A 22,185-nucleotide genomic window follows, 5' to 3' on the forward strand; every position below is an offset into this window, starting at 1 on the left:
GGGGACTTTAAGATGCGATGCTTTGATCGCTCCTGCAGTATGACGTAATGCTATAGCATTACGTCATATTGCTTTTTGACAGGCAGCTTATGAAGCCACCCCACGGGGACGGCTTGATAGGCAGTCTGCTAAGGCAGCCCTGGGGCCTTTCATTAGGCCCCCGGCTGCCATGACACATGCACGGCTCTCCCGATCTCACCGCGGGGGGGCCGTGCGGTTCGGGGGATTTAAATGCCGCTGTCAGAATTGACAGCGGCATTTAAATGGTTAATAGCCGCGGTCGGCCGCGCAGCCGCTCGCAGCTATTGCCCGCGGATGTCAGCTGTTATAAACAGCTGATGCCTGCACTGTATGAAGAGAGGTTGCCACGCAACCTCTCTTCATACATACCCCGACGCTCCATGACGTACCAGGTACGTCATTGGTCGTTAAGGGGTTAAAGGCGATATAATCTTGATTTTTGTAAAGAAGAAGCGTGTCTTGTGGTCCGGTGACCTTATGTTCTTTCTTTACATTCTGCCCTTTCCTTTGTGTTGGCACAGGATGTAGTTTTGCACTAATTAACTTATAAACAAGTTCTAGAAACTTTTGGAAAGTGTCAGGTGACTCTGTGTCCCCAATAAGGTTTGCTCCAGGCAACACGACTCTCAGAAAAAGTGGGGTCTTCGGCCCCTTTTCCACATGTGTTTGTTCACTGCAATAGACGCCGGCTCTGACCGCTTGCATCTAACGCGATGCCTGTGGGCAATGCTTTCTAAATGAAAGATGGAGGGCTGCGCTGAACGTACGAAGGTTGCGTCCAGAAAAGGAGACGCGACATGTTGTGCGTTCATCGTCTAACGCGAACGCAGTGCCTACAGAAAAGATAGGAGACCCATCTAACGCAATTACAATTGCAATCGGGGCACTGCGTTCGTGTTACCAAGCCCTGCATTGTTTACAAGTTGCCATGGAGACCGTTGGTCCCTCAGCGGCAACTTGAAAAAATGCAGGGCATGCAGCCCAACAAACACAAAGACAGAGATCATGCTCACATCCCGTCAGGTCCAGCGTCCATCTTCTGGCTTCCTTGTAGCTGCCAGGACCTTGTTTCAGTCTGTTTACCCTCCAATCATCAACGATTATTGGGGCCAATGATAATTAAAATTAGGAATATGAAAAGAAGTTTTTTATCTGTTTCATCCGTAATTTTTTATTTTCATTTCTAACTTTAATATATTTTATGATGTTAACAATAGTTATAATTTAATAATAAATTCAAAAGTTTAAAGGTTTTTTTTGATTGTGTTGCTTTATATTAACCCTAGACCTATTTTATTTTTATACATTTAAAAAAGTCGATATATCGAAATATTGATAGTTTGTTCAGCGATAGTATACTATCCACTATCGATATTTTTGTGTCGATGTCCCAACCCTATATTGAATGCCTCTACAAACATCCAGAATATAAAATTACTTTTCAGTTTCTTCGGATTTACACAAAAGGATGGTAAATTTCTCCCTTGACTATGATGAAACCTAGAAGAGACTTTTGTTGGAAAGGTCGGGTCTTATATAATAGTCACCCTACCATCCAGATTGGCAGTACTGCTATGGAGTGGAACCAGGTTGCCTTCAGTGACAAATCCAGGATTAGTTTGGGCACCGGCGACGGCAATGTTCGTGTTTGGAAACCTAGGGGTGTGTGCCTCAATCCTTCTTTTGCTGTGGAGCGGCACAATGCCCCCTGCTGGTGTCACGGTCCAGGGGGCCAGATTTATCACAATAGAACATGTATGGAACCATGTGGGATGCCAGCTTTGACAACCTACAAGTTTACATGATCTAGAGGCTCAGTTACAGCAGATGTGGAGAGATATGCAGCAGGATACCATACAGAACCTGTATGCTTCCATACCCGCTCTTATCACATCTTGTATCCAAACTAGACGTGGACCTACAGGGTACTAGAGTCTCCATGGCCACTTGTATCACATCTTGTATCAAAGCTAGACGTGGACCAACAGGGTACTAGAGTCTCCATGGCCACTTGTATCACATCTTGTATCCAAGCTAGACGTGGACCAACAGGGTACTAGAGTCGCTATGCCCACCCCCCATATCACATCTTGCTCTGATATTGGAATCACTTGTTAACAATACAATCACACATATAATTTTTGATTCGATTATGGCAGCTCCTGGGTGTCAGTTGTTAAATTTTCTGATGGAATTAATTACATTTCTGGTGTGCCAACCCTGAATTCTCTGGGATGCTACAATAAGGGCTTTCTTCACAGCTGCTACCTTTCTCAGGTTGGATGAAGATTTCCTATACTCCATTTCTTATTGTCCCATTGATCCTCCAAATGAGCCCCCCACGGACTGGCATCTGTTGTAATCACTAACAGTGCGGGATGCTATCCAGGGTACTCCCTGAACCAGGTTTTCTGTGTTCATCCACCATGACAAAGTACTTATCACACTTGATGTCAAATGGGTCTTCAGGCCTATATTACAAAGATTTTTGCCCCATGTCTCCAGAATATTTCATTGAGTATGACCCTGTGCCAATTTCACCACCGGAATGGACGCCATCAGGGACGCTAGAATGGACATAGCTTTCCCGAAGAATCTTCACTATCTTCTCTACCGTAAGAAAACAGGATTGTGCTCTGAAACCAGAAGTATCTCTACAAAAGCTTGCTGCATCACTGGAACAGTTTTTGATTTTCTTGAATTCACAATCCATCCTAGCTTCTTCGAAACAGATCGAACATGGGGAGCAGACTTCCTGCAATGATCTTCAGTCTTCCCCACAATCATAAGGTCGTCCAGATAAGATATGAAATCAATATTTTCCCTTGTGTGCACTGAAATCTCCGATTACCATTTTCGTGGCAACTGGAGGGGCCATGGAAAGACCGAATGGGAGTGCTTAAACCTGTAGATGCAACAGCCTTCCTTCAACAAATACTGTGACTTATTGAATAGGTATGTGATAATATGCAACTCTTAAATCTACTACTGCCAAAAAGCAGAAAGGAAACTGGAGTTTTACGGTGGATTTTAGGGTCCCCATTTATAATGTTTTTACTTCAGATTTCTGTGATTGGTAATTACTGTAAGGGTGGACACCCACTGGCATTTTTTTCCTCCATTGCGCTGCAAGAGCAAGTCTAAACTCTCGCCTCGCAGTGTGAGAAAAAAAACGGGATTGCGCCGGGATATCGCCAGTCTTATCAATGGGGCCAGCGGCAGCAGCGCTAGCCCCATCTAAAAGATATGGAGAATACCGCGGACTTCTGCCACAGCTGCCACAGCTGTAACATCTGTGGCAGGAGTTTCCTTCATCCCCGCGGGGATCGGGGAATAGCTAAGCGCTACCTGTAATTGGCTGAGCGCTCAGCCAATAGCTAAGCACTAGCTGTTATTGGCTGAGCGCTCAGCCAATCAGCACAGCCCTTTCAGGAGGCAGGGATTTTTAAATCCCCGCCTGCTGAAAGTGCTGGATAGCAGTGTCGGGAAGCCAGCCGGAGGATGCGTGTGAGCGGCGGATAGGGGAGTACTTTTTTTAAAAACTTTTTTAACCACTTATTTATGATTTTCAGGGAAGGGCTTATATTTCAAGCCCTTCCCCGAAAATCATACTGCAGGGTTTGCCAAAAACCACTGCTTTCAATGGGACCGGCAACAGCGCCAATCTCATTGAAAGCAATAGGATAGCATGCTGCACTTCTGCCAATGGCAGAAGTCCGCGGTATTCTCCATATCTTTTCAGTGGGGCTAGCGCTGCTGTTGGCCCATTGAAAAGACTGGCGATATCCCGGTCTCATTCCGGCGCCTTTCTTGCGCTGCGAGGCGAGTGTTTTCACTTGCTCTCGCAGCGCAAGATAGAAAATATCGCCAGTGGGTGTCCGCGCTAAAAGAACCATCCACCTTTCTTACAGGGAATAGGGGAGAGTAGAAACCCGTATCCATCTGTTCTGGCTTTACATTAATTCTAAGACCTAATCTTCCAACGCCTGTTGTCCTGCTCCCATGAAGTTTTTGTAACAATCTTTCTGGGGGAGGAAATTGAAATTCCAGCTTCAACCTCTCTGCTATGGAGTCTTTTATCCATGTACTTGCTGAGATTTCTGATTTGACAGGAAGAAACAATGTCGGCCTTCCTCTTGACCCCTGGCATCATTGTTGGACAGACTTTCTTCTCTGATCGGGGGAAGGAGCTGTCAAACATAAAACTCTTTCCCCTACTTCTTAAACATTTCCATCTTTCTTCTCTGCCCGGACCGGACAGTCTTATTTTTGCCTTCTAAAGGGGTGAAAGCGTCTCTTAAAAAGGAAAGAAAAATTAAAGCCTCTGAAAAAAAAAGAAAGATGTTCCGGCTGCAAAGAATAGGTCATCCAAAACAGGGCCAGATAGATATCCTCCTTGACAGGGAAGAGCCCAAACGGTTCTTGGATGAAAGATCTCCCAACCAGTTCTTGAGCCATAATGCTTTATGGTTGAATTCGTCAAAGATGACAGTCTGTCCGATCGCCTTACAGCCTCTGCAGAAGCATCAGCCAGGAAACAACAGATAATAGGTAAACAGGAGAGTAATTGCTCCCTTTGAGCTCTGCTGTCCCGTAGCTGCAACTGAATAATTAGAGATTTTGCAGTACAAGTGGCAGCTGTTTTAGGCTGATGACTCCCAGGCCCTCTTAAGAAAATTCTTTGCCTTTCTATCTAAGGGTCCTTAAGGAGTCCCATTTGGACAAAGGGTAAAGCCGATCTCCTTGAAACCCTTGAGATGGTTACATCAATTATCGGAGTCTTATCCCAACTAGCAGAAACCTCCTCAAAAGGCTACTTTCTTTTTACCCCTTTTCGCATAAAATTTATTTTGCCTGTTTTCTTCTATTCTTTTGTAATTGCCGTAGTTAAAATACATTCTTATGCACTAACAATGTATAAGACTTATGAAAATCCAGGTTTGCGATTTTCTAAACCCTCAAACATAATATCTTGATTGAGGGATTGAGACTCCTTTGGTTCCTCTTAGGCCTCATGTCCACGGGAAAAATCAGGCCCGCTGCGGATTCTCCATGTAGAATCTGTAGCGGGTCCCTCCTGCCCCGCGGACATGAGGCCTAAAAATCAGAATAAACTCACCTCTCCGGACGATGCGGATCTTCTTTCCTTCGCGGCCGGATCTTCTCTCTTCGGTCCGGCGGATGTGCTCGGCACGCCGGCGCCGGGCACATCCGCCGGGTCGAAGAAAGAAGATCCGTCCACGAAAAAGGGAAGAACCACATCGTCCGGACAGGTGAGTTTAATTCTGGTACGGGTCTCCCGCGGATCCGGACGGCTTCCATAGGCCTCAATAGAAGCCTGCGTGAGCCGTCCCCGCGGGAGACCCGCGCGAAAATGGAGCATGTCCGTTTTTTTACCGCACGCGGATCCGCGCCTGATGGGAAAAATGACATCCGCAGGTATTTAACTACCTGCGGGTGTCCAATGCATCCCTATGGGGCGCGGATCCGCGTGCGGGAGAAACGTGGCGGATTTAAAGCCCGTGGACATGAGGCCTTATTTTTATGGTGGCTCTAACAGCTTTCAGAAGCTTACCTGTATCTTCGGGAAAGAAGCAAGGACGGACTCTCTCAGAATTATCTGAGGAGGAGGATAAAAAAACATCATCATCTGCGGAAATTTCACCCGGTTCAATAAATATTTCTTCCTTAGAATCTGAAACAGAAGATATGTTTTGGAGGGCCCTTGTACCTCGGAGGGGAAGCAAGTTTTTTACCCTATCTTTTAAAGAGTTTTTAATCTCAGACTTAATAAATAAGTTAATATCCTTAAACAAAGAGGGTGAATGGGGTGGTGATCATGTGTGCACACCACTACTTCATCCACATTCGGATGCCCCAAGTTCTGGATTTCTGGGGGTCCTAGCAGTCAGACCCCAAATGATTAGATATTAATTCCTAATGCTGTGGACAGGGGATAAAAGCAGGGGCGGATTAAGTCTACTATGGGCCTCGGGCTTTATGAAGATTGTAGGCCAACCACAGGTGTGAAGATTTAAAAGAATCTGACACTACATAGATACTGTATCAGGACCAAACCATCTGCATAGATACAGTACCAGAACCAAATTGTCTGTATGGATGAGGTATCAGAACCAAGATGTCTGTTCAGCATCCCATAGGGAGACCCCCGGACACCTGACATACGTGGGGAGCTGGAAGGGTAAAGTGTTGGCTTGTCATGGCGGCACTTACCAGGCTCCTTTCCCTGAGGGATAATACGCAGCCAAGGCCAGGGTATCACTACAGACCACCGGGGACACCCCTAGGATAGGGAGATGCCCAATACACAGGATAACAGGGGTGGTAGTTGTCACGCATGATGCCACCGTTCCTTCACACACCAGTATGACCCACGACGGAGAATACATATAGCCACAAACAGTTCTTGAGTACCACGGGTCTCTAGGAACGGTTAGAACCCGACATAAACTTTACTTTAGAAAACTTCAAACAGATTATACAAGGCAGTTCACTTAAAGTCTTTACAGTGCAGGCAAGACAAAAGATCAGAGGTCAGGGAGGAAACTCAGGATGACACTGGTCCTGCAGTCTAAGTTATCTGTCAAGTACCGCTCCTGGAAGGGGAACACTCGGAGGAGGAATGGGGTAGGGTCACTGCACAGACACTGTCAGCAATTATTAACTTGAAGTACCTCCACCCAGCCTTGGAGACTCATGGGTGTGACTATTAAAGGGTGTACCTCTACGCAGTGATCCTGGCTCTGGACGGCCACGTAGGAAAACTTGAGAGTTAATTAGTATCTCTGCACTGGCCTTGAAAAGTAGTAGTTACTTACAAATGCTCTCTCACGCTTCGGGGCTCACTCCACACATATCCAGCTCACAGGCAGCACAGGAAATCTCTGCTTCGCTTCCATCTTCACCACAAGGAGCCTGAAGGTGCCTCCATGTGGCTCTGTGCTTTAGACTTTCTCCACTCCAGAAGATGGAACACAGGTTGAAGACCAGATGGAAGACCGTTCCCTCTCTCAAGCACTTACATTTATACCGTCTTTCATACCACATTACAAGACATAACTGATACATGTACATGCAGGCTTAGATTTTGTTAAACACTTAAAGGAGATGTCTCGAGGAAGCAGTGAATTTTTTTTTTTGCCCAGTCCCCCTAATTAAACATACATTACTAATTACCCCTGTAAATGACTTTCCTAGCTGGTTTCTACTTACCGTTCCAGCGTTTCAGCAACTTATAAAACTTTTTCCCAAGATGGCCGCCAGCTCTTTTCGCATCGCTTGCTGTAGCCCGACGTGCGCGCTCCCGAGACGCTACCAGCTGTGTCTCCATGGCAACCAGACGCCCCGCAGCCGCCGACCGGACCCCTGGAGTGAACATGGCCGACCTGTCACCCACCGCCAGGCAGAAGGTAACCGGCGCAGCCCCCCCCCCCCATCACAGCGGCAGCCCCCCCGGCCCAGCGACAGCCCCCCTCGGCCCAGCGCTAGTTCCCCCGGCGCAGCGACAGCCCCCCCCCGGCCCAGCGCTAGTTCCCCCGGCGCAGCGACAGCCCCCCCCCGGCCCAGCGCTAGTTCCCCCGGCGCAGCGACAGCCCCCCCCCCCCGGCCCAGCGCTAGTTCCCCCGGCGCAGCGACAGCCCCCCCCGGCCCAGCGCTAGTTCCCCCGGCCCAGCGACAGCCCCCCCCGGCCCAGCGCTAGTTCCCCCGGCCCAGCGACAGCCCCCCACCATCACAGCGACAGCCCCCCCCGGCCCAGCGCTAGTTCCCCCGGAGCAGCGACAGCCCCCCCCATCGCAGCGACAGCCCCCCCATCGCAGCGGCAGCCCCCCCCTCCGGCGCAGCCCGGCGCAGCGGCAGCCCCCCCCCGGCCCATCACTTACCAGGACAGCTGGACGGCAGGACAGCTGGACGGCAGGACAGCTGGGCGGCTTCTCCGGACAGCTGGGCGGCTCTGCACCTTCCTCTAACAGAGGAAGGTACAGAATGGCCGCTCCAGCGCGCTCCCGAGCAGTGACAGCTCGTCTGCGCATGCGCAGAAGAGCTGTAGCGGGGAGCACACTGAAGCGGCTCGTGCTGAAAGGAGTAGACCGGACTGCGCAAGCGCGTCTAAAAAAGCAAGCTGCCAGCGAATTTAGACGGAACCATGGAGACGAGGACGCTAGCAATGGAGCAGGTAAGTGAATAACTTCTGTATGGCTCATATTTAATGCACGATGTATATTACAAAGTGCATTAATATGGCCATACGGAAGTGTATACCCCCACTTGGTTTCGCGAGACCACCCCTTTAACCCTTCAAGGACTGCAGCTGTGCAACACACATACTGGAAACAACAAGACAGCTTTGCACAGTGCACCAACAAAGGACAAACATGTATGACATTTATGGAGGGGACCAGGATGATGTACTGAGCCACTACATCTGCTTATACTGTACCAGAACCAAGCTATGTGCATAGATACGGTACCAAAACAATGCTTACTGCACAGTTACGGTATCAGACCATAGCTTACTACATACATTCAGCAGCTGGTCCAGAATCAAGCTTAGCACATTGATAATCTCGGCTGTGGTGTCTCCGTCCCTTTTCAACTCTTTCCTCCTTTGCTGTGTTGTGCTGGAGAGGAGAAAAGCAACACATTTCTAAGCAGTGTGGAAGGAAAGCAGTAGCAGTCTGTCTGCGGAGGCCAGAACCTTGGACAAGTGGCCTAATTTGCTTCCTAATGCAAGCCACCATGCATCGCCTTCTGGTTGGAAGCAGCATGTTGCTGTGAGTGACTCCATCTGACATTGTTCTCACTGTGTGCGGGTGACGGCGTCTGCTTCCGAGAAGGGACTGGTGAGAGATGGTGGAGCTGCGTAATGGCAGATTGATAACAGCGACGGTTTGAGCAGCCATGAGCACCTTTGGAGCCTTGAGCCCTAGGCTGCTGCCCAAAATGCCGCTATTGTAATCCACCATTGAATAATTGTATCAGAGAGCCACCATAGCCTTACCCCCAACTTGTAATGAATGGAATAACTGAAGTATCAGAAGGCATGCACAATTTTTCTTAGGCCATGCTGCTAATCATGCCCCATCCAATTCCCGCCAAAGCACAGCCAGCGTCCTCCAGCAGATCAGGGCCAAAACATCTCTACATCACTCCATCCTTCGTGCCGCTTTGCACCCTACTAATATAGATGAAGAGCACTTGTCTGTGGGGGTGAGGTGGTACCTCAGCTGGTCCTCAACCTGTACAATGCCTTGTCGTTGGACCTGCACCAACCTTCTCCTGAGTACTGCCACTGGACTATGATCCATAGTCTGCAGCCACCTTCTGCCCTTTCTCCAGGGTCTGGTAGTGATGCATGAAGTACAAGCTCTGCAGCTACGGGGTGGGTGGGGGATTTCTCTTTGGCCCCATAGGGTTAAAGAGGAAGTACAGACTTGTTCAGGAAGTCTTCCATGGTTGCAACTATTCTAGGCTTTATTGCGACAACTGCTGGTTATTCCCACAGCTGATGTCATGGCGTTAAGCTGGCAGCAAATGGGAGGAGAGGTGGAAGAAACAGTCAGCCATGTTGAATGTGCCATTGTGTTAAGGAGGGAAGTTGTCTGTAGATGCAGCAGGGCAAAGAATGGAGGAGTCTACAATCCACTCAGTGATCGACCAGCGACCACCCTTGGATTAGGGCTTCACCATGATTTTGGTCAAAAGACGTGAAGACTGTAAAGTTATATACCAACTTTGGCAAGAATGTTAGTAAAAGTGCTGGCGTTACTCCATGCAACACGACAGTCACGAAAACTCCAAGTCTACCGGATTTTAGGTCGTAGATCGTAAATCACATGCAAATCTTGCAACATAATTCTCAATGTCAGTTGCATGCGATTGCGACTCATTTTCGTCCAATTCTTTAAAAAAACGCCAATCTTTTGAGTAACATGATCACGTGACTTTGATTCAACGGCGAGTGACCGACCAACCGCACGCCTTCTTTTAACGAGCAGCGATCCAAGATTGATTTACTTGTTTTCCCCTCTTTGCCTCGTTCTTGTGCTTTATTAGCGCCCCTGCTCGCTGTGCGCTCTACTCCTACTTTGTAGCCCAGATAACGCGGTGCAGGCGGCATGTTGTGCGCTGATAAGGCGGCAGGCCAAGGACCTGCAAGGAAGACACAATTTATAGACGACTTCCAGAAAAGTGTTGAGCCTCAAGATGCGCATACAGCTTCAATAGCCGGTGGACAAACAGCTTTTCCAGACGCCTGTTAATAAATTTGGCGCATCTTTGCTTGCCTGCACTGCAGAAATTAAAGTCCATTCCCCCTATCAGCATGTGCAGTTTTACACTACAATTTGCGCCAATTTCTGGCACAAGTTATAGTGAAGCCATCGGACCGCGGAATCCCCGTCTGTCCTGCTACATCTCACCTACTTTTTACATCACTTTAACCCCTTAAGGACCAGGCTGTTTTGGTCCTAGAGATTCAGACACTTTTTAGGGATTTTACCCATTTTTTTTTCTTCAGCTACCAAACTTATTTTTGTTGTGTTTTTTTTTCTGTGGCATGTCGGGCTATATATTTTTTTTTATTCTATTATTTTTTTTCCCCGTTTTTTTAGTTTTATTGGGGGTAAAAAGCTAAAAAAAAAAAAAAAATAAAAAAAAAATTCATATTCATTTATTTTTAAAATGTGTTCAAAAAGTATCCAATCTATTGTGCATAAACAAATGAAGCGATGGAGGCGTGGTTTGGTGCATGTATGTAAGCGACCCTAATGCGCACGCTTGGATTTTTTTCTTGCCTGCAGAAGCCGTCAGTCGCCGGCAGACAGCCGATGAGTGAGGAAGTGAGCGCCATCTGATTTTTTTTTGACAAAATGACAGAAAAACTCGAACAACGCTTCTGCATTAAATTTTGTGTACAGCTTGGCGATTCCCAAGTGGAAACAATCCGCCAGATTTAAAAAACCTTTGGGGCCGAAGCAACAGGCACCACCCAGATAAAGGAGTGGTACAACCGCCTCAATCATGGGCGCACATCAGTAGAGTCAGGCTCCCTGCTCTCCCGGCGGCTCCAGGGGACTTCTGGCTTTCCCCCCCCCCCAAGCTGAAAATGTCCCTGAAAGGAACCAGATTGCGAATTTAACGCGCAGCAGTGATTTAGTTAGTGCGATTGCACGCTAAACTCGCGATCGCACGAACAAATGTGCGATCAGTCAGAAGTTTTCTTTCCTCCCCACTGCTGCCCATACGTACCGCTGATTGGTGGTGAGTGCTGTGGGTACTGCTGCTGCTCCCCACCTCCACCAAACGGCTTCTTCCCTTCCTCCTGCCACACACAAGCACGCTGTGACATGGAGCGCCGATTTTCTTTTTTATGTATAGATTTTCATTTTATTCTGTAATTTTTTTAACCTATTTTTGGAACCATTTTTCTTTACCCTCTACGACCCCCATGATGTCATAGAAGACCTTTGGGGGACATTCACATTGTGTTTTTTTTTCTCATTTCGTACTTCTTCACTGTAGCTGTGGCATCCATAGGTGCAGCATCCATCGGAGCCGCAGTTGTAGGGAAAACATCTATTAGGACCCTGCAGCTCCGCTGTGGCAGGGGGCACCCAGCAGTCATGTGATCGCCGTGGCGAATAGTAGAAATAATAGTTCCACTTTCACTCTTTAGTACATAACGTGTATTGAGTTAAAAACCACTTCACCCTTCTCCTCCGGGTCCTCGGCTATGTCTGAGTTGTACTCACAGCAGATTTTGAGTCAGAATCTGACTGTTTTGGATGCGGAAATTGCAGCTGAATTTCCGACCCATTTGTTTCATACCCCACCACTATAGTTGGGGCATCCATTGGAGGGGCATCCATCGCAGTCCTTTGAGGCATTTTTACACGTGGCAGAAAATTCTGCCACAGAAAAATCTACATATCTAACACGCTGACCTTTCACACAGGATGGAATATTTCGCAACAGCGCTGTGGAATAGGTCGTTCCTGAATTCCGCTCGTTAGCAGTGCGGATTTTGTGGCTGACTGTTCTCTAAGAGGGTATATTCCTCAACACTGTTATGGAATCTTCCGTCCTGTGTGAAAGGTCCCTAGGGAGGTTTTTGCACGCGATGGAATTATTCGCAGGACGCAGCGCAGCCGCAGACTTTGTCAATCGCTGCGGATTAAACTGCAGAAGGAGTCTGCGGAACGTCTTGTGGAATTTCTTGCTTTTTTATACGCAGACTTTAATTGCAGAATTCCATCTCCTGTTTGTTAGAAATCCGCCACAACAATCCCACAAGACGTATGTAATTCCGCAGTAGAACGCCGTGTCATCATGGCGTCCTATTGAACAACATCTAGATCGCTCCATAAGTGGATTCTGAAATCTGCATCATGGGGAAAAAGAATTGAAGTTTCAATTTTTGATGCGGTTTCCATGATTTTAATTTTTTTTACTTAAAAGGGGTTGTCTCGCGAAATCAAGTGGGGTATACACTTCTGTATGGCCATATTAATGCACTTTGTAATGTACATTGAGCATTAAATATGAGCCATACAGAAGTTATTCACTTACCTGCTCCGTTGCTAGCGTCCTCGTCTCCATGGTGCCGTCTAAATTCGCTGGCAGCTTGCTTTTTTAGACGCGCTTGCGCAGTCCGGTCTTTTCCTCTCAGCACGAGCCGCTTCAGCCTGCTAGCCGCTACAGCTCTTCTGCGCATGCGCAGACGAGCTGTCACTTCTCGGGAGCGCGCTGGAGCGGCCATTCTGTACCATCCTCTCTTAGAGGAAGGTGCAGAAACTTGAGCCGCCCAGCCGCCCCGAGAAGCCGCCCAGCCATCCCGAGAAGCCGCCCAGCCGTCCCGCTGCCCAGGTAAGTGATGGGCCGGTGGGGCTGCCGCTGGGCCAGGGGGGTCTGCCGCTGGGCCGGGGGGCCTTCGTCTGTTGTCAGGGGTCTAGCGCTGGTTACCTGCTGCCTGGCGGTGGGTGACTGTGTGCCGTGGTCGGCCACGTTCAATCCAGGGGTCCGGTCGGCGGCTGCGGGGCGTCTGGTTGTCAGGGAGACACAGCTGGTAGCGTCTCGGGAGCGCGCACGTCGGGCTACAGCAAGCGAAGGGAAAAGAGCCGGCGGCCATCTTGGGGAAACTTTTTATAAGTTGCTGAAACGCTGGAACTGTAAGTACAAACCAGCTAGAAAAGTCATTTACAGGGGGGCTTAGTAATGTATGCTTAATAAGGGGGACTGGGCAAAAAAAAAATTCACTGCTTCCTCGAGACAACCCCTTTAAGACTTTTTTTTTCAGTTTGCAATCATTATACCAGCAGTCTATTAAGCCGTGCCGCAGGCAGGACTTAATAGGCTGTAAGCCATGGCAGGTTGGGAGCCTTCACAAAGCTCTGGATTGTCATCTAAACCCACAGGCTTCCCTCCATCATGTTGTGTGTGGTCCACTGGGATTCAATAGGGGGCCCGAATCCAGCTAGGTCTTTAGCTGCCTCAGTCTATGCGGACCACCACATTTAAATGGCTGCAATCGGAGCTAGTTCAGATGGCAGTCGTTGCCAGTGGCTGTCAGGAACAGCTGATGTGTGGTGCAGAGTGTTAAGGCAGCAGAAATGTAGTTGTGCTCATGAAGGTTGCGGGTTCAATCCCTGCATGGTTCAGGTAGTCGGCTCAAGGTTGACTCAGCCTTCCAGGTCGATAAAATGATTACCCAGGGGTAATAAATAAGTTACCTGAAAAGCGCTGTGGAATAAGTTGGCGCTATACAAATAACAAGATGATGTCTCCCAAATATAAAGCAGGCCTGGCTCCCAAGCCCTTACGACCCCTTTTGACCTATGACAAACATATCCGTCATCGGTTGTTAATGGGTTAATAGCAGCAAGTGGATATCTTGGAAGAGGTGAAGAACACACGAGAAGGGAATTTATGCCATGCTAATTATGCGCAAATTTGAAGCTTCTCGCCCTTTTAACTCCTTAAGGTATACACTATAGGCTTTAATCCCGGCCGATAGCAAAAAATACGGAGTGGGATTAAAGCCCCTGCTCCTGCAATCAGATCCTCCCATTCAAGATAACGGGGTTCATATTCGTGCGTATCGCAACGCACACATCTCTCATGCGTTTCATGGCTAAATAAAAAAAACGGCCTTAGGCCGCCTGCAGACGGCCGGGTCGGATCCGGCAGCAAGAATTCTCGCCGCGGGACCCGACCTGCGCCCCGCAGCTCCGGATCTTTCATGTGCCGGCGCAGGCCGGAGCCAGCGCCGGGTGAGTGACGTTTCTGTGCGGGGCTCTGCGAGCTCCGCACAGAAATAGAACATGCCGCGGTTTGTTTGCCGCGCGAGATTTTGCGCGGCCGTCTGCATAGGATTGCGTTTGTTAATGCAATCCTATGCAGGCTTCCAGCGGCGGAAATCCTGCGGGAAATCCCGCCGCGGAATTTCCGCCCGTCTGCAGGCGGCCTTAGGCTACATTCACACGGGCGAGAATCTCACGCGCGTTTTGTAGGTTGTGTGACGCACGAATATAACCTCCATTCTTTCGAATGGATTTATTCACATGGGCGATTTTTTTCTTCAAGCGACGCTACGAGGATAAATATCGCAGCGTGTTCTACCTTTTTGCGCTCCTGGAGAACGCCTTTCCCATGGTTCCTAATGCATTCGCATTCCGTGCGGTGTGTTGTTTCCCATTGATATGGAGGATCGTAATTTCATAGTATCTGCGTGTAAACCGCACGTTGGCAAGCCGGATATGAGGCAGAGTAGCCCGATATCGCGCTCGCCAGTTTGAGTCCGGCCTACATCTGTGACTCAGCCACTTATTTCTGTGGGATACGTGGCATATTGGGGGCCCGCGGGGCAGCTCTTCGTATCTTTTTATGTGGCTCGTGATGAGGAATGGATAACATAGCCAGCAGGACAGAGAGGGGAGCGCACGCACAGGGAACGGCTGCCATCTTGGATTCTGAGCTCCGGTGCACCTCCACACTGCTCACAGGAGGTGGCTCAGCTCTGCCAGCCCTACCCGGCATCCCAGCCCCCCGCCAAAGTAGGAAGAAGGGGAGAAACCATCATAGTGCGCAGAGCTCCACAGCCGCGCTAGGCTGCTTTCACACAACCGAGAAAATCGTGCAAGATATGCGTGTAGCGAGACGAACAAATATGGACCCCCTTCTTTTGATTGGGTTCATACAAATGAGCGACTTTTTTCCCGCATAGTAGTGCGGGGAAAAAAAAATCGCGGCACGTCTAATCTTTGGAATGGATCGCCCGTTGTTTTCAAGGGGGGCATCGCAGGAATCGCACAGCGTGAACGCGAGCGTGATGCGAAGGTCTCATTTAAAACAGTGAAGTGATACAAAACGCCGCGCATCCATGGGGAAAAAAAAATAAAATTAAGTATCGCTCATTGGCGAGCGCGATATCAGGGCAGGTTTCATGGCCCAATATCGCACTCACGCTTTAGCCTTAGGGAGCGGGTAGATTTTGGGTTCATTCACACGAGCGGATGCAATTACGGTCTGTAAATACGCAGGGTTTTCATGGCCCCGTGCGTTTTCACTGCACATTTGGATCTTCTTGTGGGTTTCTTAGCGCGTGTATTTACCGCGTTTTTCACATGCGCGAAAAATAAACAGTCCCATCGATTTTTCCAACGCAGTAAATATTCACGTATCTTCACCGCATATTTACGCGATCCTGTTGACCTTAATAGGCGATTGCGGTCTGTAAATATGGATCACCTATAGGAGTTGCTGTCGTTTTTTTTCTTGGGCGTTAAAGCCGCGCGTCTGAATCCCCCGATGCAAATTCATGGGGTTTACGCCGCCCGTAATACAAGGCGCAAACACGCCCGTATAAATGAGCCCAGATAAACGTCCCTTTGACAGCAGGCAGAATGCAGATGCGGCCCTCGCGGACACCGGGATTCGGCCAGTTTCACCTCTGCGCTGGATCCTCAATATACCGGAAGAAAAAAAAAATTACGCATGCAGCGCATTTTTTCCCGTCCAAATGCCAGGCAGCTGGACGGAAAGCAAACAGACCCCATTATAGTCAGCGGGGTCCGCCCGGCGCTGGCCGCAGGGCATAATGACAGTTCTGGAGTACCCGCTTTACAACACGTAACCGTTCGCCTTTCTTTTCGCACACCTGACGTACAGCGCAAAAATATGTGAGATGACACTTCAGCAACCTGCAGTTGAAGGACTCAAAAGGATTTAAAACAACTTTATTTGCAATCTACTGTTTCTACAGTAAGTGGCGCAGACTCCTCAGGCGCCATGATTATAAATCACATTCTATCATTTCTTGACAGAATTGAGCGGGAAGTTTCTCCGCTGTGCCCCCTCATGTCACATATCACAGCCCTCCTCGCACTGACACTGAGCCGCACAGCTTGCCGGGAGTTGTAGTTCCAGCGAGCCACATTTACTATTCATATAAACGGGAGTCGACTCCTTCTTTAGACTCAGTACCCACAATGCAAAACGCCACTCATTTGTTTGGCGTCTGGGTCTTGTAGTCCACAATCCTATAGAACACAGTGAACAACATAGCCTTTTGGAACTACAGTGACCGTCATGCCTCGCGCTCCACCTGTACATGTAGCAGTTCGGCCATTACTGAGGAGATTTCTTTACCGTCCCCTTTTTTTCTGCCCTGTACACCGTCCATCGTTGTCTCTGGTTACCGTAGAGCTCAGTCCAGGGCGCCTACGACAGCCAGCGGCTTTCTTTCTCCTTAGAAACTGAGGCGTTCAGTCATGACTACATTTCCCGCTTCCACTTGCGCTATTCCAGATCCGTACGCCGGGACATCGCGCGCGGTGCTTGCTGGGAATAGTAGTCTTCCATTCCACTGAGCTTTACTTTTATCTCATTCGTCAGGACTACATCTCCCACAATTCCTCGAGCCTGGAGGCGGCAGAGTCTTTGGCACAGGCGCGGTGTACATTATTATTGTAGTTCCCAGACCGGATCAAGATGGCGGCTGCGGCCTCGGCTGGTCCCGGAGCCTCGGGCTTGGTTCGGGGCCGCTTCCCGGGCCGGCCATGGGTGGGAAGAAGCGGGAACCGGGCGGACAGGGTTCGGGTGCCGTTTCACAGCGCTGGGCGAGCAGCGGACATCGCGGACCCCGTCCAGCTCCGGATCCGCGAACTCGTTCGGAACATGGACCTCCTGGTGGAGGCCTGCGGCCGGGACAGTGACAGCGCCGAGGTGGGCGAGGAGAAAACCAGGGTACAAACATTACTGGGGGCCCGGGTGTGTCACATGACCGCAGGGAGAGGGTGTATCTAATCCCCCCTGCAGCGATACAATGTATCTAGTACTCCCTGCAGGGAGAGGGTGTATCTAATCCTCCAAATACAAGATCCTGCAGTGATACAATGTATCTAATCCTCCCTCTAATACAAGATCCTGCAGTGATACAATGTATCTAATTCTCCCTTCAATACAGGATCCTGCAGTGATACAATGTATCTAATTCTCCCTCTAATGCAAGATCCTGCAGTGATACAATGTATCTAATCCCCCCTCTAATGCAAGATGCTGCAGTGATACAATGTATCTAATCCTCCCTCTAATGCAAGATGCTGCAGTGATACAATGTATCTAATCCTCCCTCTAATGCAAGATGCTGCAGTGATACAATGTATCTAATCCTCCCTCTAATGCAAGATGCTGCAGTGATACAATGTATCTAATCCTCCCTCTAATGCAAGATGCTGCAGTGATACAATGTATCTAATCCTCCCTCTAATGCAAGATGCTGCAGTGATACAATGTATCTAATCCTCCTTCTAATACAAGATTCTGCAGTGATACAATGTATCTAATCCTCCTTCTAATACAAGATTCTGCAGTGATACAATGTATCTAATCCTCCTTCTAATACAAGATTCTGCAGTGATACAATGTATCTAATCCTCCTTCTAATACAAGATTCTGCAGTGATGCACTGTATCTAATCCCCCTTCTATTCTGGGATCCTGCAGTGATACGCTGTATCTAATCCGCTGTGTATGATGTCAGCTATTATCAGATCTTGTAGTGATACACTGTATCTAATCCTCCTTGCATGATATCAGCTTGTTATCATAAGATCATACAATATATCTTATTCCTGTATTATATGAAGCTGCAGTGATACACTGTATCTAATCCTCCCTGCAGTGATGCACTGTATCTAATCCTCCCTGCAGTGATGCACTGTATCTAATCCTCCCTGCAGTGATGCACTGTATCTAATCCTCCCTGCAGTGATGCACTGTATCTAATCCTCCCTGCAGTGATACACTGTATCTAATCCTCCCTGCAGTGATACACTGTATCTAATCCTCCCTGCAGTGATGCACTGTATCTAATCCTCCCTGCAGTGATGCACTGTATCTAATCCTCCCTTCATATGACCAGTGATACCGGGAGCATTAGATACACTGTATCTAATCCTCCCTGCAGTGATGCACTGTATCTAATCCTCCCTTCATATGACCAGTGATACCGGGAGCATTAGATACATTGCATCATGGCAGAATCTTAGAATGTATCTAACCCTCTGTGTATATCATCAAATGTTGTCGTGATACAATGTATCTAATCTTCTTGGATCTTCTGATGACGGGTGGGGGGGGGGGGGGGGGGGTTAGAATCCGGGTTATTTAAAGGGACAAAACGCTGCAGTTTATTCCTGAAGGGACCACAGAGAAGCGGCGCTCAGGAGATGATGCTTCACAAAGCGGATCCTCTGGGGGCCGAGGGATCCTCCGCCGGGTGGAGGGGGGCATACGGGCACACGTGAAGGCGCGGATCGTTCCGCTGGCATGTTTTATTTTACACCATTTCCTACGCCAAGTGTAACGCGCCCCCGAAGTGCGAGCGGCGCCAGTTACTAGAGGGCAGGGGGACCGCTACACGGGGCCACTATCGCTAAAAAAGGCGCCGATAGTCCCGTATATCCACGGTTGCCGAGGGACAAATCTAACTTGTCAGTCGCCTGTTTTTAGTTGAACTCTGGGTGGTTTCAGACGGGCGAGAAAGTTGCGCGATTTTCGCGTGATGCGAGAATTCGTAAAAAACAGATTATGAAACCAATGGTTTTCAGAGGTTTCCTCCCCATCTGCGATGGTTTCGCTCACGCGATGTTGCGGGTTTTTTTCTCTTCTACTAAACTTCCCACGGAGACGCCTTTTTATCACGTGGCAACTCGACAAACGCGCGCTTCAATTTTTAATGCGCTACAGCAATGACTTTGCGAGAAAAATCAGTGCTGCCGCTCAAAAATTGTGATCGCCTGTGTGACCCCCCCCCCCCCCCCCCCCCCCCCGGACGCTCCGCCGCCAGTCACTGAACGACTATCGCTGGGCGGCTGTTGGCGATTGCGCGCCCGACAGTCGTCCCTGTAGCGATGCCTTCAGACGGGTGGATCCTGCTCCCCGCACGTGTGACATCAGGCCCAGAGACACAACTGCACGCTGGCCAGTCAGATTGCTGATGTGGCAAGTGTCCGGTCCTAAAGGACTTGTGCCCCAACACTCCACCGGACTGGCAGTTGTTTCTTCACGCCCCATATCAGATGGCGCAGGGCGTCCCCCCAGATGGCATTTCCATTTCTGCCCTTGCATCCTGAAGCCGAGCACCAATCCCGGCGCTCTCGCTGCCCTTCCTGTCAGGAACGGTTGAGTTGTTGCCGCCTGATGTCACTTTGTAGCCACAATCCGTATATTGGGAGTCCTGTACGGGCGGTGACCGGCGGGAGGCTTCTGCATGTGACGGTTGGGTCTCCTCGGTGATCGCGGTCGGTCGGTGGACGGCTGCGGCTCCTCTGCCGTTGTATTACTGTATCGGTGTAATGATGGCGTCACGGTTTTAATCAGATGTAGATCAGATGACAATGTCTAGTCGATGCAAACCAGACAGCGCCTCCTGATGGTACGGATGCCTTACTACCCCACCCCTAGATACCCCCAAGATCCTACAGCGCCTCCTGATGGTGTGGATGCCTTACTACCCCACCCCTAGATACCCCCAAGACCCCACAGCGCCTCCTGATTGTACGGATGCCTTACTACCCCACCCGTAGATACCCCCAAGACCCCACAGCGCCTCCTGATTGTACGGATGCCTTACTACCCCACCCGTAGATACCCCCAAGACCCCACAGCGCCTCCTGATTGTACGGATGCCTTACTACCCCACCCGTAGATACCCCCAAGACCCCACAGCGCCTCCTGATTGTACGGATGCCTTACTACCCCACCCGTAGATACCCCCAAGACCCCACAGCGTCTCCTGATGGTACGGATGCCTTACTACCCCACCCGTAGATACCCCCAAGATCCTACAGCGCCTCCTGATTGTGCGGATGCCTTGCTACCCCACCCGTAGATACCCCCAAGATCCTACAGCGCCTCCTGATTGTACGGATGCCTTACTACCCCACCTGTCTATGCCCCAAGACCCCACAGCGCCTCTTGATTGTACTGATGCCTTACTACTCCACCCGTAGATACCCCAAGACCCCACAGCGCCTCCTGATTGTACGGATGCCTTGCTACCCCACCCGTACATACCCCCAAGACCCCACAGCGCCTCCTGATTGTACGGACGCCTTACTACCCCACCTGTCTATGCCCCAAGACCCCACAGCGCCTCTTGATTGTACTGATGCCTTACTACTCCACCCGTAGATACCCCAAGACCCCACAGCGCCTCCTGATTGTACGGATGCCTTGCTACCCCACCCGTACATACCCCCAAGACCCCACAGCGCCTCCTGATTGTACGGATGCCTTACTACCCCACCTGTCTATGCCCCAAGACCCCACAGCGCCTCTTGATTGTACTGATGCCTTACTACTCCACCCGTAGATACCCCAAGACCCCACAGCGCCTCCTGATTGTACGGATGCCTTACTACCCACCCTTAGATACCCCCAAGACCCCACAGCGCCTCCTGATTGTACGGATGCCTTACTACTCCACCCGTAGATACCCCAAGACCCCACAGCTCTTCCTCATTGTACGGATGCCTTACTACCCACCCGTAGATACCCCCAAGATCCTACAGCGCCTCCTGATTGTACGGATGCCTTACTACCCACCCGTAGATACCCCCAAGACCCCACAGCGCCTCCTGATTGTACGGATGCCTTACTACCCACCCGTAGATACCCCCAAGATCCTACAGCGCCTCCTGATTGTACGGATGCCTTACTACCCCACCCGTAGATACCACCAAGACCCCACAGCTCTTCCTCATTGTACGGATGCCTTACTACCCCACCCGTAGATACCCCCAAGACCCCACAGCTCTTCCTCATTGTACGGATGCCTTACTACCCACCCGTAGATACCTCCAAGATCCTACAGCGCCTCCTGATTGTACGGATGCCTTACTACCCCACCTGTCTATGCCCCAAGACCCCACAGCGCCTCCTGATTGTACAGATGCCTTACTACCCCACCCGTAGATACCCCCAAGACCCCACAGCTCTTCCTCATTGTACGGATGCCTTACTACCCACCCGTAGATACCCCCAAGATCCTACAGCGCCTCCTGATTGTACGGATGCCTTACTACCCCACCTGTCTATACCCCAAGACCCCACAGCTCTTCCTCATTGGACGGATGCCTTACTACCCCACCCTTAGATACCCCCAAGACCCCACAGCTCTTCCTCATTGTACGGATGCCTTACTACCCCACCCGTAGATACCACCAAGATCCTACAGCGCCTCCTGATTGTACGGATGCCTTACTACCCCACCCGTAGATACCCCCAAGACCCCACAGCGTCTCCTGATGGTACGGATGCCTTACTACCCCACCCGTAGATACCCCAAGACCCCACAGCTCTTCCTCATTGGACGGATGCCTTACTACCCCACCCTTAGATACCCCCAAGACCCCACAGCTCTTCCTCATTGTACGGATGCCTTACTACCCCACCTGTCTATGCCCCAAGACCCCACAGCGCCTCTTGATTGTACTGATGCCTTACTACCCCACCCGTAGATACCCTAAGACCCCACAGCGCGTCCTGATTGTACGGACGCCTTACTACCCCACCCGTAGATACCCCAAGACCCCACAGCGCCTCCTGATGGTACGGACGCCTTACTACCCCACCTGTATATACC

At 49.8% G+C, this 22,185-nt stretch overlaps 1 protein-coding gene across 8 annotated transcripts in view; it reads left to right on the top strand.

Annotated features, from left to right (window-relative positions):
- Window positions 1-17,020: 17,020 nt before the first annotated feature.
- KMT2B (lysine methyltransferase 2B) overlaps window positions 17,021-22,185 on the top strand; it is a 61,588-nt gene continuing 56,423 nt past the window's right edge. For 5 of the 8 annotated variants that reach the window (XM_066606390.1, XM_066606395.1, XM_066606392.1 and 2 more), the window contains exon 1: window positions 17,021-17,283. In XM_066606390.1, coding sequence (XP_066462487.1) covers window positions 17,029-17,283 — 255 coding nt within the window. In that variant the 5' untranslated portion in view covers window positions 17,021-17,028. The remainder of the gene's footprint in view (window positions 17,284-22,185) is intronic. The other 3 variants (XM_066606393.1, XM_066606394.1, XM_066606397.1) reach the window with 1 other exon arrangement.

The sequence above is a fragment of the Eleutherodactylus coqui genome, chromosome 6, assembly GCF_035609145.1.
Source record: "Eleutherodactylus coqui strain aEleCoq1 chromosome 6, aEleCoq1.hap1, whole genome shotgun sequence".
NCBI classification, from domain to species: domain Eukaryota; kingdom Metazoa; phylum Chordata; class Amphibia; order Anura; family Eleutherodactylidae; genus Eleutherodactylus; species Eleutherodactylus coqui.